This window comes from Chelonoidis abingdonii, chromosome 1 (genome assembly GCF_003597395.2).
Source record: "Chelonoidis abingdonii isolate Lonesome George chromosome 1, CheloAbing_2.0, whole genome shotgun sequence".
NCBI classification, from domain to species: Eukaryota; Metazoa; Chordata; order Testudines; family Testudinidae; genus Chelonoidis; species Chelonoidis abingdonii.
Genome location: NC_133769.1, coordinates 112510644 through 112527021, shown reverse-complemented (window position 1 = coordinate 112527021; position 16378 = coordinate 112510644). Strand labels below are relative to the sequence as shown.

The window sequence follows — 16378 nt, the reverse complement described above, 5'->3', positions numbered from 1 at the left end:
AATTAAATATTAAATTCAATTTGTAGCACGCTGCCCATACATTTTAAATCTTCAGCCTGCAGCAGAATTTTGTACTGAAAATGTGTAGCTGTTTAGAAGTCAGGGGAAAGTGAAGGGCCTTGCAGTTGCATAGGGCATAGCTGGGGTTTTGGCACTTGGGAACAAGTAAGAGGTAGGCTGAGCTTGTGTAACAAGTGCAAAACATAACCTTGTAATCTAATTATGTAATTTTCCATGTCAACACAGTTAATCATTTCACTGCTGATCGCCAGGGCACTTCACACCTTACAGAGCAGTTTCAGGCTGTCTGTACATTTCACTATACCGGTTTACATTCAGGCCTTGTATTACATTTAGATTAAATTTACGCTATGAGTGAGGAATATGACTTCCTGGCTTCTATACACATTGTTCATGTAGATAAGCCCTCTGCTTTCTGCTCTAATAAGCTGACTATGACCTTCATACTGAGAACAATAACAAAAGAAAACCCCTATAAAGAATGTAGATAGCATGAATGGAAGTCCCCAGTCCCATAATACAAGATAACTAATGAAAATTAAAGGAAGAAAATTCAAAACTGATCTAAGGGAATACTTTTTTTCTCGCAACACACACTTAGCTTGTGGAACTCATTGGCACAAGATATCAATCACTGAGGTCAAGTTTAGATGGATTTGTGAAACAGATCAGACATTTATATAGATAAGAATAGCTAGTTATAATTGTAAATATTAATATCAGTCATGCATATCCTCCTGCTTCAGGGATCAGACAGCCTCTAAGTATTAGGGTTCAGGAGGAAATTTTCCTTGGGAAAGAGTTATTCCATAGTTACCCATTGCAAGGTTTCTTCCACCTTCCTCTGAAGCTGCTGATACTGAGAATTGTTGGTGATAGAACACTGGACTAGATGGACCAATCATCTGATTTAGTGTGGCCATTCCTATATTTCTATGTGATGGAATGCACCTCTGTATTCACATCCTATACACCAGGGATGGACAAACTTATTGACCCTCCGAGCTGCATATAACAATCTTCAGAAGTTCAAGAGTTGGGGCATGTCTGCTGGAGCTCGAGGCTTTAACTCTGTGATGGAGTGGTGGGGCTAGCGGCTTCTGCCCTACGGAGTTAGGGAGTCTTGGGGATTCATCCCTGCAGGGCATGCCTGCCAGGGATTGAGATCTCAGCCCACTCCAGCTGAAGCCCCAAGCCCTGGCAGGTGCCTCCTGTGGAGCTGAAGCCCTGACACCCACCTCCCTGCTGGGCAGAAGCCCCTGGTTCACCATCCTTCCATAGGGCAGAAGCCCCAAGTTCCCCCAAACAGTCTGGAAGTTGGAGAATGGGGGGAGGGGCTCTGTGAGCCACATTTTAACTGTAAAAGAGTCGCATGTGGCTGACAAGCTGCAGGTTGGCCACCCCTGCTATACACTATTGTAATAATATTTGTGTAAAATATGCCTTGTCAGCTATCATTTGAAAATTAATAACTTGCTGGTCAATAATTTCATGATCAGATGTAGGTAACAACATTATATGTACAGTTATTAACATAAGCTGAAATCATGACAGAAGTGTGTTTACTAGACAAGTCTGGGAAGTGGGTAAACCTGTTTCTCAAAGACAAAGGACAATTTGACGCCACAGCCAGGTGTCATCAAAGCTGATGGGCCATAACCTATCAAGTGGCCATTCTTTGGCAAGGAAAAGGGGGCAGGAATAAATAGGTCTGCATCTTAGCAAACAGCAGCAAAAAGCCTCCTCCCTACCAGACTCCATGTCTCCTTGCTCTCAGCTGGAAAGAACTTTATCTAGGGGTCACTCTCAGGAAAATGCATTTCAAAGGGTGATTGAATTATACAAGTGAGAGGGGAAAGCACCCCAAGTTCTCTCTCCCTTTCCATTTCTCTTTGTCACTTAAGATGACAAAAGGAATAGCCTGTGGACTTTGGGAACAGATTATGGCCTAAGAGTTTAGTCAGCAAAGTACTGAAAACATGTAAGAACTTCACCTTGAACCAAGTCTATTTTCTTACGTTTAGAAAGCGTTTTATCTGTATTTTTCTTGTAACCATTTTTAACTTTAATGCCTTATTACTACTTCTTGTACTCACTTAAAATCTATTTTTATAGTTAAATAAACTTGTTTTATTCTTTAATTAAAACTAAACCAGTGTTGTGAATTATTTGAGTAACTTCATTTAAGGTAACAAACTGTTGTGTATGGATTTCCTTTGAGGGGCAACAGACCTAATATATTTGGACTGTCCAGGAGAGGGCTGGACAGTGCAGAAGACATGTTTTGGGGGAAAAGTCGGGACTGGGAATATATTGGGGTCACCCTGCAAATAGTAACCCAGGCTGGTGGAAGCCAGGGTGTGGCTAGTCTCTGCTGACAGGCTGCCGGGGTCAGAGCTGATGGACCAGGGCTGTGGCTATACAAAGACACTCTGTGTGTGACCTGCATGCTGGCAAGCTAATTGTGAATGATCCAAGTTGGAAGCTTCAGCAGCTCTGTGAGACATCCAAGGTTGCAGGGCAGGGGTGACATAGCCCCACATCCGTCTAGATTGCACCCCAGAATGTCATAGTACATTCCTTTTATAAGCTGATGATTGTCCTACTTTTTCCATGTTTAGGACACTTAGCACTCTGTTATCCCTGTTGCTCTCCTGAATTGTTTGTTGCAAACGATTAGCAGAGAAAGAAGAAGTGATTCAAAAGTACACTTTGAGCTACCTCACTGGACTTCATGACTCCGAAGAGTGGATAGAGGAAAGCAGGAACTAGGGCTGCAGCTCCAAGCGGTACTGCTTCTGAGACCCAGTACACAGCTGTCACTATCAGCACATAGGCACATGAGGCTTCCTGTGGGGAGAAATCACTGAGGTTAGACATCGCTGAAATCACCTCTGCTGCATCAGCCTTTGCAAGTGTGTCCACAGAGAGGGCCCAACAACAGGTTATTAGATTACAGCACAGTGCATGGGGACCATATTATGGGAACTTCCCAAAGAGCCAGTTAACTGGGACTAAATTGTAGGCTACCACTAGAGGACTGAAGAAATTCCAAATGAGAGCAGGATGCTACTCAGAGTTTAAGGATTATTCCGGTGACAAATTAGAAATGGATTAGGAAAACAATTGGGGTAAAAAGAAGAGCATAAAGAGTGACTATTAAAGAGGTTACACAGTTTCTTAAGTTACTTCAATTTTAAAAATACAATTCTGAAGCCAAATCAAGAATTTATTTTTATTGAATGGTCACTTCAACTTGCTACTAATTAAACCACAATCCTTGGAGTCTCAAGACTTCCCAGTTCCCAAATACATGCTTCATAATCCAGAAATATTAAAATCAGTCTTTGATCTCATCCACTCTAACCCAGGGTAGTCTAGACACTCCATTTGCTTTTTCTTGCCTGTAGTGACATTGTAACTGTGATAAATTCTTGTATAAGAATGAGAAAAAAATGTCTCTCCTAATTCAACCAGATCTCAGACTATGGAATAGTGAAACCTTATGATGGAAAGTTTAACATACGAACCAGTGTTGTATTAAGGTTCAGAACCAAACAAAATATACATGTGTGTTATGGAATTGTAATAGTTCCAGCATTTCCAATGAAATTATATAGCTGGAGCACAGCAATCTGGATCTGTATTTCTCTAATGGCAGCTTGAGTATGCCTAGTTTATATTATTTAATTCAATTATTGTTTTTACTACTTATATTTCAGTTACTTTAATGCTCTTTGTTATTTAACTTGTGACCGTTTAATGTCATTTTCAGAAATAAGGGTTAAAGCCAGGTCAACGACAACTAATTTAAACCTAGGTTGGCTGAAGTTTTTGAACAAATAGAAGCAATGACAGATACTAATCTGCATGAACATTTTCTTTGGGTTTAGTTCTGGATGATATTATATGCTGAACTACAGAAAAGAAACAGTTGAGGGGGGATCATAACTAGAGCCCAAGGAGCACTGTCAACAGATATTTACAAACATTGATTTGAATAAAAACTAATTAATTTAAAGGGTATTCAAGTCCCCTGTGATTTGCTCTCTGTTTCTTTTTCTGCAGTAATTTTTGTACACAATAATTTACCAGAGGAAAAGGTATGTGTTAGAAATACCCGTCAATTGGCACAAGAAGAGTTCATGTGGCTTCCTGAAAACTTTTTGTTGTTTTGGGAATCATCTAGTCCAGGAGCAGGAACAAATCACGCAGCTCAAACAGGAAATTATGAGTAGTGAACACTCAAAGCAACAGTCTGTGATTATTTAGTAAGAAATCCATAGGATGACATATTTTCATACAAACCATCCAATGGATAATTTTCAATAATGAACAATGGCAAGATTCTTAGCTGGTGTAAATGATCATAGCTCCTTTAACCTCCATAGAGCTGTCAATTTATACCAGTTAAGGATCTGGCCCCCAATTTGTGAAAATTGACATCTGCTTGAAGATAATTCATGAACAGTACAAGAGGCTAAATTTGTTTAGTTGTTAGCAATAAATATTCCCAGAACTCTAAGCATAACTCACTGAGATGCAGGCAAGCTCTGCTGAATGTCATAGAGAGTGAAGTGACACACGTCTGTTTGAAAAATAAGCTGGAAGACTGCAGTAAATTATCCGGGTTGCCTAGAAAAGGTACTTGCATGGTGTCACACCAGCTATCACCATTGCTAGAAAGGTACACTTATGAAATTGTTGCTAATTCTGTCTACACCAGAACTTTGGAGAGCAATGAATTCTGTAAGATTAAGGAGTGTTTTTTCCTTTTCCTTTATATCTCTACACATCACAAATTTCTGTTTTAATTTTAGAGTGCGAGTTTGTAGCTCATGCGAGTAATAGTTTCAGCTAGAGCTAGTCATCATACAGGTCCCCAAACACTGTTTTGACCACTCCCTCTTGCCACATGTTCACTGATCTCAAAATCTGACACAAAGACACATACACATACATTGGAATTACAGAAAAACAGGGAGTGATCTCAGAAGCTCGCTCTCTCTCTGCCTCCCCACTCATGGATCTCAAACTCTTGGAATGAGGCCACAAAGTAAGTTGTAGAAAGTGGCATCCTTAACTTTACATTTCCTAGTGGTTGTAGGTTTACGCTGAACCATTTGTTACTTTTGTTTCTTCAAATTCTGAAGGGCAGGATAGCAGCAGGAAACCTAGGATTAACTTTAGAAAAAAGAATGAAGATGCAGAGGTGGGAGTGGGGATATCTGGGAGTGAAGGAAGGGTAACATACAGTTTATGACATTTGTAACAGATTCTTTAAAATAATATAGTGAAAACTCTAGAGATTGGAGCTAGCCTGAAATTTTCTTTTTTAGACTGTGTCAAAGTCAGACAAAATTCCATTGAAGTTAATGAAGTATGCACCTGGGATATGGCTCACTGCAATTATTAGCTATTTAGACGGATGGACGGTATCCTAATTCACATGGCAATTATCTTGCTTGTTTCTCTTTTCAAAACTAAAAAATGAATAATGAAGTCCAAATCTACAAATCACATGGAAGCATACATTTGAATTATTTGATGTATATGTTTATGAATTTGAAGTGCTCACACAATAAAAATAAATTCTTGATTGGCTTCAAAATCTTATATTTAAAAAGCTGTGTAACCTCTTAATCCTACACAAAATGAAGAGTAAACTGAAAGAACACAGGTTGTGTGGTGCAGAGAATTAATCTACTTTCTGTAATCTATGGAGATAAGTTAAATGTAGTCTAGGCCAGAGTCACATGGTTAATCAAGTTAATGACATTAACTTAGGAGTCAATGGCTTGTCAGCCACATCACCAATTACTTTTAGACATCATAGTCAATTTTCAAGAGAGACCCAGGAGTATGGCTTGGCTCCATCCCTGCAGCATGCCCAGTCCTGGAACAACATGGTGCTGCAGGCATGCCACCTAGGGTTGCCACCATAGGTGCTGGAACTAGTGGTTCTGGGGGTGCTGCTGCACCCCCTGACTTGAAGTGGTTTCCATCATATACAGGGTTTACAGTTTGGTTCAATGGCTCTCAGCATCCCCGCTATACAAATTGTTCCAGCACCCTTGGTTGCCCCCTGTCCAGGTTTTCCCAGGGTCATCCTTTTCTTGAGTTAGCTGTCCTGAGAAAGCTGTATGGTGCTCAGTACACACTGCCAGCTGTCCAATTTCATGGGACTGGGCTCATCCTAGATGTCCCGTTGTTTTTTTTCTAACCTCTGAAGTGGCAACCCTAATGTCACCCTCAGCTTCTTCTTGCTTCTCCCAACTAACTTGTTCACATCCTAAAGTCATATTTCCCTTCCTGGTGTCCAGTTTATTGAGTCTTCATAAATATACAGTTTCCTTTAGTCTCTTGGGTTCAAATCTTTCTCCCTGGTTAAAGGATTCTGTAGCCCTCCTTTGTGGAGCTATGCAGTACTTCTCCCTTCGTAAGGGACTTCATAGCCCTCCTGCAATGGTTCAAGTCATCTTCACCAGCCCGCAAGCAGGCAGGTTCTAGCACTGCTGCTCAGTGCCTCAATTCTCCTGGCTCTTCCGTGGCTTCTGTTTTTATCACCATCACACCAGGCATGATTTTAGCCACATGACCTGACTGTCATTGAATTGCTGATTTTCTCCACCTAGGGAAATGACTTAAGTGTGTCATAGTTGGGGCTAGACCCAGCGCCCCTTAAAAGACCAGTCACCTTTTGACACAGTCTCATTGAAAAGCTCACAAAAGCCTGGATGAAAAGACTTTTAGTGACTTCAGTGTGCTGTAGATCAGGCTTATAGATTTAGTGGGGGCAGAATTGCAGCCTTGGAAAAACTGTCATAAATCAAGTCAAGTCCTAAATCAAGTGTCCGGGCTGTTCTGCATGTTGCTATCGATTCCCACCTGTGACATGGCAGTGACAGGAGTCCAAATGTTGGGCAAAGATACAAAAGGATGACGACAAGGAAAAAGTAGTATGAGATACTTAAATTAAACACTAAGCCCATTTGTATAGGTTTCTTTATTTTTCTTTCTGTTGCTTATAATTCCATTTAGAAGCCTGAAAAAAAATTCTACCGAGAACTTTCTCCCTTCCATTTAACATATATTGGATCTTTCCATATGTTTGTTATAGGACATGAAATAAACACAACTCTATTTGTTTACTCCCTAGTTAGTGCAGCCCCATCATTGACAACAAAAGCAATATAGACTTATATATGATACAGTGTATGGACCTGCACTCAGAGCCCCCGGGAGCCATTTAACATATTTCTGGAATATTTATTAGTTAACTTCTGCTGCAGAACAAAAGCACTGAGTTTGTGTAGGTCCTACATGAGAAACAGTGACCATTTAAAAATAAATCTTGGTGGAACTAAGAGTCTTTTACTTTGCTTACGGTAAATATGTAAAATCTTAAAGATATTCTTTGCCAAAAATAATTTTAATCCGATAATATGTTGCTCCTAAACTACTTCCCCTTTCAAAAGTATGTGATATAATTTTTTAATACATAAATAAAGAAGAGCTCTGTGTGGCTTGAAAGGTTGCCTCTCTCACCAACAAAAGTTGGTCCAATAAAAGACGTTACCTCATCCACTTTGTCTCTCTACTATCCTGGGACCAAGACAGCTACAACTACATTGCATATGTTCTCCAACCCTTTTGTTGTGTTATAAATAACGTACAATAGTAAAAACGGGGCAGCACACAGTTTACATGGGATGGAGGAAAAGTTGAATCTGTTACAATTGATGCTTTTTTTCTTCCTAAGAATAAGTGTGTCTTCAGTTTCCAAACAAAAACAAAATAAAGTCAATTTTGAAAAGACGGAAAACTGAGCAGTAAGTGCTTGGGTAGAAAAGTGTCCACAATAACTGCTGTATGATAATCTTTGCTAAAGACTTAATCGGCTTCTGTAGCAGCTTGGGCCATTTATTCTGCAAGTGCTTTAAGAGGGCTTGTTTCTATGAGAAACCATGCTAATCTCTTCTATTTCACTTTTGTTTATTTATTTATTCATTGGTAACCAGAGTAACTAAGTACTGAAGTGGGGTTGTGTCTAGTGAAGTATTAGCTGTTCTACCCCGTCCCTTCTCCACCCACAGCCCCAAGGGGGTGCAAAATCCACAGCTACAGAGGGTCCTGAAACAGGGAGTAGGGAAGCAGAATGCAGTGGAGAGGGACATATATAGAAAGGCTGTGATGCAATGACTCTGCTTCCACCAATGCCATCTCAATTAGCCCCTGTGGCAGAAAAAAGGTGGGACTGTAGGCAGCCATGTTACAATCCCTGACTAAAGATAATGATTAAATTTTTCATCATTGAAGAATCTTCCATTTTAGGCTCTCAAAGCATGCATGTAGTCACCTCCCACCAGCCCTATGAGGTAGGAAGGCATTTACCAGTTATGTAGATGGGGAAAATGAGGCAAGATTTTTAAAAGGGACAGGTAAATTGGGAGGGCAGGTTTTCTGAGTGCCCAACTTGAAAGAGCTTGAAAAGGCCTGATTGCCAGAGGGTGGGGGCTCAGCACTTACTGAAAGCCAGGTCCCTTTCAAGTTGAGTACCCAGACTCAAGAGACTCTTGAAAACTTACCCAAGATCATACAATGATTTAGTGGCAGGAATGAAAACCAGATCCCAATCCTCATTCCTGTGCTTTTTCCATCACCTTATATGTTTCCTCTCTTTAATTCAAATAAGACTAATATGAACCAAAGTACATAATCTTTGGCCGTGTTCTTTAAATCCTAGTCTGTCCCCCTGGCACACTGTTTGTCTGTTTACTGCACCCAGCACCTCCTGCTCTTCTTGGAGAGGAAGGGCTATGTGTGAGTTAATGGATTCAGTGGGGCAGTGGGTCTGGCAGCATGAGGTGAGGGGGTGTAATTCATATAACCAAATGTTATTCCCAGTGTTGGACTGGCAGCTGGTAAAAACATAAATCCTGTGTTAACTTCAATTTCCATGAGAAAGACAGAAAAGTAGTATTATTGATTAATTTTGTCCTGTTCCATTGATTAATGGAATAGGACAAAATCAGTTAAGGGCCAATTTAATCTTCGAGCTTTGAGGAGGAATTACAATCAGAGAGAGCAAGAAATAAAAACTACATTAAAATGCTTGAGTGTCAGCTAAATTTATTAGTATTCTACCATGAAGTCTGGAGCAAAAAAAGTTACTGCAAAGTCCAACACAAAGCTCTCTGGTGTTGGAACAGTCCTATTCTGTGAATCTTGATCTTCTTCCCTATCAAACCCTATGGCTATATTCCAAAAAGGGATGGATAATTTTATGGCCATTAATAATATTTCTATTTATGCTTATGGTAGTATATATCCTCACAGAAGTAGGAGAGTTTGAGTTGGTCATTAGCAGGAATCAGAAAGGAATTTTGCTCTCAAGGTAAGGTACTGCACCACTGGCCAGATGTGTATTTATTTATAGGCATCTCTATGGGGATCATCACCATAGATTTTTTAATACCTCACAAACATTAACAAATTAAACCTCAACATCTTTATGAGGTAGAGAAGCATTATTATCCTCCATTTTACAAATGGGGAAACATAGGCACAGAGAGATAAAATGACTACGTTAAGGACAGGAAGTCCAGGGCAGTGCCAGGAATAAAAACCAGATTCCTCAGCCCCTAAGCACAATTCCTCCATTTTGTGCTGTTGTGCCTTTCTCTGAGACTTCAACACTTAGCCACTGCCAGAAGTGTAATACTGGACTAGAGAAACCAAAGTCTGATATGCAATATCAAATGCTGTGGATGTTCCTACATTTCTATTACTGAATCCTGGCTCCATTCTTTACAGCTGTCTTATAAAAACTCAGTCTAATTTGAAAGTCCCTGGACAACCTGTTGTCATTACGAGCCTCATGACACCTGGTATAATTTTTAAAAGAATGCTTGTTAAAGATAATGCTGTGTATCTGCCATATATAGTCTGTATTTTTGTCACACTTAAAAAAAATGTATTTGATGCATTTGCCTGAAAACAGGAGCTTTTTCAGCTTCAGTGCTGATTTCTCACCTCTGCTTGTGACATCATATTTGGTTGCTTTGGAGACTACTACTGTTGCTTCTAAATAAATTGTATTTCTAAGTTCTACAAAGGGGCATCATTGCTCTGTAAGAATAATTGCTCTGTAAGTCTCTCCCCGGCCCCCCATTTTCTGCAGCACCTCTGTCCAGGATGGTTATCCTGCAACTCACTATCACTCTCTTTGCCCATCTGCTCCAAAAGCTTTAAAAAGTAAACAATAATGTACTTACACTGCTGGGGTATAGAAGTGGCAGAGGAAGCAGCAGAAGTGGAATGAGCACAACAAGCAGCAGGTTTCTGGCCCTGAGGAGCTCCTTCACCAGTGCCATAATACTTCACTTCCTGGTTACTCTTCTTCTTGGATTTGTCCTTGTTTTCCTCAGATGCTTCTACTTCAGCTCCAGGTCCTTCTTCAGCTTTGCCCTGATGTCTCTGAACAGGTTCTGACTGCACTGTGTCAACTCTTTTCCCCACCTTCCCGCCCCTGAAATATCTTTGTTATAAGATTTATTCTTTTTCTGTTATATATTAAAGAAACGCTATCAAATTTGCTAATCTTTTTATCAGGTTTATGTAGGGCTTACTAGCATGTCCTTATGATTGTCACACCATAACCTAGAGAGCTTTGCAAGCTGGAGCATAGTGGTCTTTTTGGTACTGGTGTTTTTATTCAGAATCAAGGAAGTTCCTGCATTGCCTTCTCATCCCTGTTTTATAAAGCTTCTGTTCCTTCCATCATCTGGTTTTCAGTGATGTAAGTCTTGCTTTTGATAAATGAAATCTAATACCAGCATAACCACCCCCGGTATGTCCTAAAGTCTCTCTTCACTAATACTATAGCCTGAGTTTTCCAATACTGGATTTTCTTTTCTTCCTGGGAAATTGTTAGTAGCAACAGTTTACAGTTTAAACCAATGAAGGAAAGATACAGTAGTCTTTTTTAAAGTCTTCCTGCTTTTGATGATGTGCTTAGTTCAGATTTCTTCCTTATAATTTTCTTTTCGACTTTGAGTTTACCTTTCCCCTACTTTTTCTTCATCCTGGAATTCGCAGGGCGGCAGTACTTGCAAAGATTATCCTCAGTCTCAAGATAAAAAAACTTGTTAAAAAGGCTCGTCCAACTATAATTTGACAGTAAGGAGGATGGAAAATGGTAGAACCTCCGCCCACCATCCAAAAGCCAATCAGGATGCTTGAGAAGACAAACAACCTCCCCTCACAAAGAAAGGCTGTTTTAGTTGCTGAACAGTGTGATTAGTTCAAGGCCTAGGAACTGCTGATAAATAAACAAACATTGTTTTCTATAGAACATACTTTCTCTTTCATGATCACTGTTGCTTCATTCATGGGGGCTATTAATTTAGAAGGGGTGTGCTGCAATCTGTGCCTATGTACACACTAACATCAGCCAGACTCCATGGAAATCAGACGCAAATTCAGGACCTAATGCTCCCCAACCATGGGGTTCTAATGGCTTAGCTCATCCATAGGCTGCAGGGATCCATGAGGGTGTACATCTCAAGCATTCAGAATTTCCTGGGAAACCACACAGTAGATACAGTTTTTTGGGGGTCATGTTCCAAAATAGGTTCAAATTGTGCAACATCTGCTCCATCTACCCTGGACACCAATCAGTCCTGTTGGCAGTCTGGGAAAAAACTTTGCTGTACAGGCTGAGCCCAGACAGCTGTATGTGAACCTCGACTGATGGCTGCAGTAGGGCTGGCTGGGTGTTAGCTCCTGCTAGCAGGCCAAAGGGCTGGCTCAGCCCAACCAATAGCAATGACAAATTATTTCTCCTCCTGTGCTCTCCCATTACCACCCATAGGCATGGAATTACTCAGGTTCCCACAGAGGCTGCCCCCTACCACTGATGTCTGAATAAGGGAATTGGAGCTGAAGGACACATATGAGAAAAGTGGCAGCAATGAAGAGAGATGGGCTTGTGAAGGGAGACTGGAGGCAAAGAAAGGATATTTGAATATAAGAGAAAAAATGAAGTCTCTCCCTTTGCCTCTCTTTGACGTCATTATTATCCCTATTTTCCCCACATTGGAGAACTGGAAATCTGAGAAGTAGGCACAGTCTGGTTAAGAATTAAAAATACAGAGTCATGTTCTCCACTGCCTTGCGCCTGTGTTGTCAACCACACCTGTGCAAAGTGGATGCAAAAAGCCACTATTCTGACATGGCAGAAGGTAAATGACTACACAAAATGCAGAGAAGTGGAGAATATGGTCCACAGGAGCAGCCTTCGGGGGTGGGGATGGGGAATAAATCCAGAATTATAAGTGATGCTGCAGTGAAATATTCACATCTTGCTGCTGTGGCCCATGTGCTAAGGAGAACACATCTGAAGGTGCCATAAGTGTCTTTAACTCCATTGGGTCATGAAGCTACCACAAGGGAGCAGTGTTTCTTTCACTCTATGACAGTTTGTTCATATATGACTGAGGGTATGGCACAAAACTCTCTTAAGGACAATGGGTCTTTGTTACACTAGAGAAGCAATGAGTTTGTGTGTAAGTCACTGTCTGTGGGTATGAGACCAAGGTAGGGAGAGCCAAAAAATTTCTGACTTTAAACAAGTTATGCTAGAAAGAGCTCAGGAATAAAGATGATTACTTCTCTCCCCAGAAGATCAGACAATCTGTGCATGTGTCTGAGTGAGTCTAGGAGAGATACTGTACCAGGATGGCTCTCCTGAGTCAGAGTGCTCCACTGCAGTGAACTCCATGCTTCACCCTCTCTCTTAGCTGAAGGAAAAGAAGGGAACTCAACTTCTTACATCTTACCTCCTCCTTTCCATAACAAGGGACCATATGCCCTTCTCTGTTCTACCCTGGCTCCTATGCACAACTCTGTATCCTCTGCCTGGGGGAAAGATAGATACCTCATGGGGCTATTGATCCATTTGCTCGGTGCTTTCCACTTTGGGAGAGTGGGGAGTGCCTCTGCACAGCCAGAGAACTGTGAGCACCAAATGTCTTGCAATGAACATTGGGGTCTTTTACTCCAACAGGCCACAAGCATCCATTTTTGGTGAAACATTGTGGGCTGCTAAAAATTTGTGTGGCCAATCACTTGGCTATTCTTATTGTAGGGGGAAAGAGATCCAGACACTAGAATTATCCCGATGTCCTGGCAGTGTGGTTATCGAAGCTGGTGGAAACATTTTCCACAGAGTAATTTTCCATCAGAAAATGCAATTTGATTGAAATCAAGACAGTTGGTCAAAACATGTTGATTTCAACATTTTTGATGGAACAACATGGAAATGATTCATTTCATTTTGGTAATGCTGAAATATTTAGTTTCAATAAGGCAAAAACAGTCCTGTTTCATTTTTGCTATTATATTAATTTTAATATTTTACATCTGTATATTATATTTAATATTTTATATTACAATGTTGCAACATGAAAATGAAATTTGTTTACCTTTTTGAAACAATTAAAAATGAAAATGAGTTTTTAAGTGTTGGAGTTTCCCATTGAACAGAAATCCCACTTCCTGCCCATCTCTAATGGTTATGCTTTGTGGGGATGGAGCTCCACAGATTGAAAGATATCCAGAGACTGAGAGCATGCTGCAGGGTAGTTAAATAGCAAATCAGCTCCTAAAATAAGGGCATGTTACATCTGCAAGTTACCACATATCCTCAGTGGAGTTACTTCCTTTAACAAATACTCATAGATTCATAGACTCATAGACTTTAAGGTCAGAAGGGACCAATATGATCATCTAGTCTGACCTCCTGCACAATGCAGGCCACAGAATCCTACCCATCCACTTCTATAACAAACTCCTAACCTATGTCTGAGTTATTGAAGTCTTCAAATTGTGGGTTGAAGACCTCAAGCTGCAGAGAATCCACCAGCAAGTGACCCATGCCCCAAATACATCAAACAGTCAAGTAGTTGTCGATTATAGTTTTATTATTTCATTAATGATTCTGTATTAAATAAACTTGGGCAATGTGAGTGACACAATAGTATTTCTCTTTTGTTACGTTATCCACAGATATTGGGACAGAAGGGAGGGGATAACAAGCATGAAAAGTCTTAATTTAACAGTGAAGAAATAAAGATAATTTGTAAAGTGCAGTAATCCACGAGGAATGGTAGGATGTTCTGAGCAATATTTGTACTGATCATTTTCTGAGGGGTTTATGATGCTCACTGGCAGATGAACCTTGTGTGCAGTACAGTATCACCTGCTGTGAGAGAGACCTCTCTGTGTAGCCAATTCTACTTCAAACTTACTGTCTCAGTCCTGCTTGTTGTCACAGTAAGGAAGAACATATCACCACTGGCCTGTGGCGGGAGCGCCTGAATGCTCTGGTTCCAGTCTCTCCCAGCAGATATCACTCTAGGGAATGGAACAGGAGCAAAGAGTAAAAGCAGGATGAACACTCATGGTAATTACCCTCCATGAGCAAATTAATTATACGACAGGGTAATTTTAAAAAGGAAAAAACAGATGGTTTGTGTTTGCTTTTAAGAAATAAGGCACATATGGGTGCTCCCGTCTACTCGCATTCTATGCCACTCTGGAAAAAGAAAGTAATCCGCATGATTGTAAAATATGGGAGGGTGGTTTCCCAGAACGGCGCAGAAGAGACATTACACGTGAGACATCTGCTGGCCTGCTTGTGGTGGTGGGAGTTTGGGAAAGGGCGTTCTGGAAGACTGACGTCCTTTTCGGGGAAGCGTTAATTAATAAAGTTTGTATCATATGGTAGTTTGGCTAGCAATGAGTTGTGTTGCTCCGGGCACAGGAGTGGAAGGTATGCATTGCTTTTCATTTGGAATGTTTCTGTTAGATGTGTTAAGTGTAGGCCAGTTTTAAAGGATGCACAGCGTGGTGTTTTGGGTATGAATACTCTTCCACCCATGAACACAATTAGCTACACCTGTTGTTAAAGACACCTCAGACTTGCCATTATAAAACCCTATTTTCAGTTGTTTATAACTTTGCAAAACTCTAAAGAGCATGAGCAGGCAATGGTCATACACCAGCTGAGGACTGCCAGACCACACTGTGCTCTGATAACTCCCCCTGCTTGCCCTTGACTGTCCCTAACATCCTGTCTGCAGTGCAAGTTGTAGAGAGAGAAGTGTAGGAGGTGGCTCTGCTGGCTCCACATTTACTGGAAAATCACCCACCTAGTGGAATATCCCTACAATAAGGGACTTGCAGGCAATTTCTGCACAGCCTGAGTGATGCAAAAGGAGCAGCGTGGGACTCAGAGTCTGGCCCTTCAAATCCAAACAATTTCCCTGGCTGGTTTTGATTTGGCCCTGTCTCTATTTATAAACTTTAGACAGTGAAGTAAAATGGATGATTAAAGAGAGAAAGACTCAGTGTACTCTGTGAGAGTCAATGAGAGAGAGCACAGGTGCAAATATTAAGGGGGTAACAGCTTTTCAGAAGTGCTCAGATACTACTGTGAGACATGCTAGAAACATCGGACATAGGTAGATAAACAGCATTAGTATAACCTGTTTTAAATCTTAGGACATTGTCACCAGGGTCAGTGCAACCATTTAGGCAAATTGGCAGCCACCTAGGACGCCTAGTGGTTGGGAGCACCTAAAAGCCCCCTCAGGCAAGGAGGTGGAGGTGAACTGGGGGGGGGGGCGCGGAGAGGGTTGCCCGCAATAACGGGAAGGGGGCGCACAGGGGAACGCCTCCCATGCCCCAGCTCACCTCCGCTCTGCCTCCTCCACTGAGCACACAGCCAGCTCTAAGGCTGGCTACACTGGCACTTTACAGCGCTGCAACTTTCTCGCTCAGGGGTGTGAAAAACACCCTCCGCCAAACGCCAGCAAGTTACAGCGCTGCAAGCGCCAGTGTAACAGTGCCCCAGCACTGAGAGCGCGGCTCCCAGCGCTGCAAGCTAACCCCATGGGAGGTGGATTACCTGCAGCACTGGAGAGCTGTTTCCAGTGCTGGCACCGCGACCACATTCACACTTCAAAGCACTGCTGCAGGAGCGTTCCCGCGGCAGCACTTTGGAGTTTTGAGTGTAGCAAGCCCTAAGTCTCCTCCATCAGCGCCGCCAAGCCCTGGGCTGGGGGAGAATTAGAGCAGTGCCGACATCCTCAGTGGAGGAGGCGGAGTTGAGGTCAGCTGAGGGGCTACTCAGGCAGGCTTAGTTTCTGTAGGAGTCTCCCCAGGCGGGTTAGTGTGCCATGGGGGATGGGGAGAAGAGGGTAGCTGTCGTGGTGGGGGGGGTGGGTTGCTGTGCGGGGGGCTCCCTGGGTGGGGGGCTGAGTTAGCTGCTGTGGGGCGGGGGCAGGGCTAG

General features: G+C 41.7%; 1 protein-coding gene across 2 annotated transcripts in view; it reads right to left on the bottom strand.

Moving 5' to 3' along the window:
• The window catches only part of SLC13A4 (solute carrier family 13 member 4), a 36456-nt gene extending 25284 nt beyond the window's left edge, over positions 1 to 11172 (bottom strand). For both annotated transcript variants that reach the window (XM_032796144.1, XM_032796145.1), the window contains exons 1-2: positions 10299 to 11172; positions 2743 to 2871 (exon numbers count right to left, since the gene is read on the bottom strand). In XM_032796144.1, coding sequence (XP_032652035.1) covers positions 2743 to 2871; positions 10299 to 10397 — 228 coding nt within the window. In that variant the 5' untranslated portion in view covers positions 10398 to 11172. The remainder of the gene's footprint in view (positions 1 to 2742; positions 2872 to 10298) is intronic.
• Positions 11173 to 16378: the final 5206 nt, after the last annotated feature.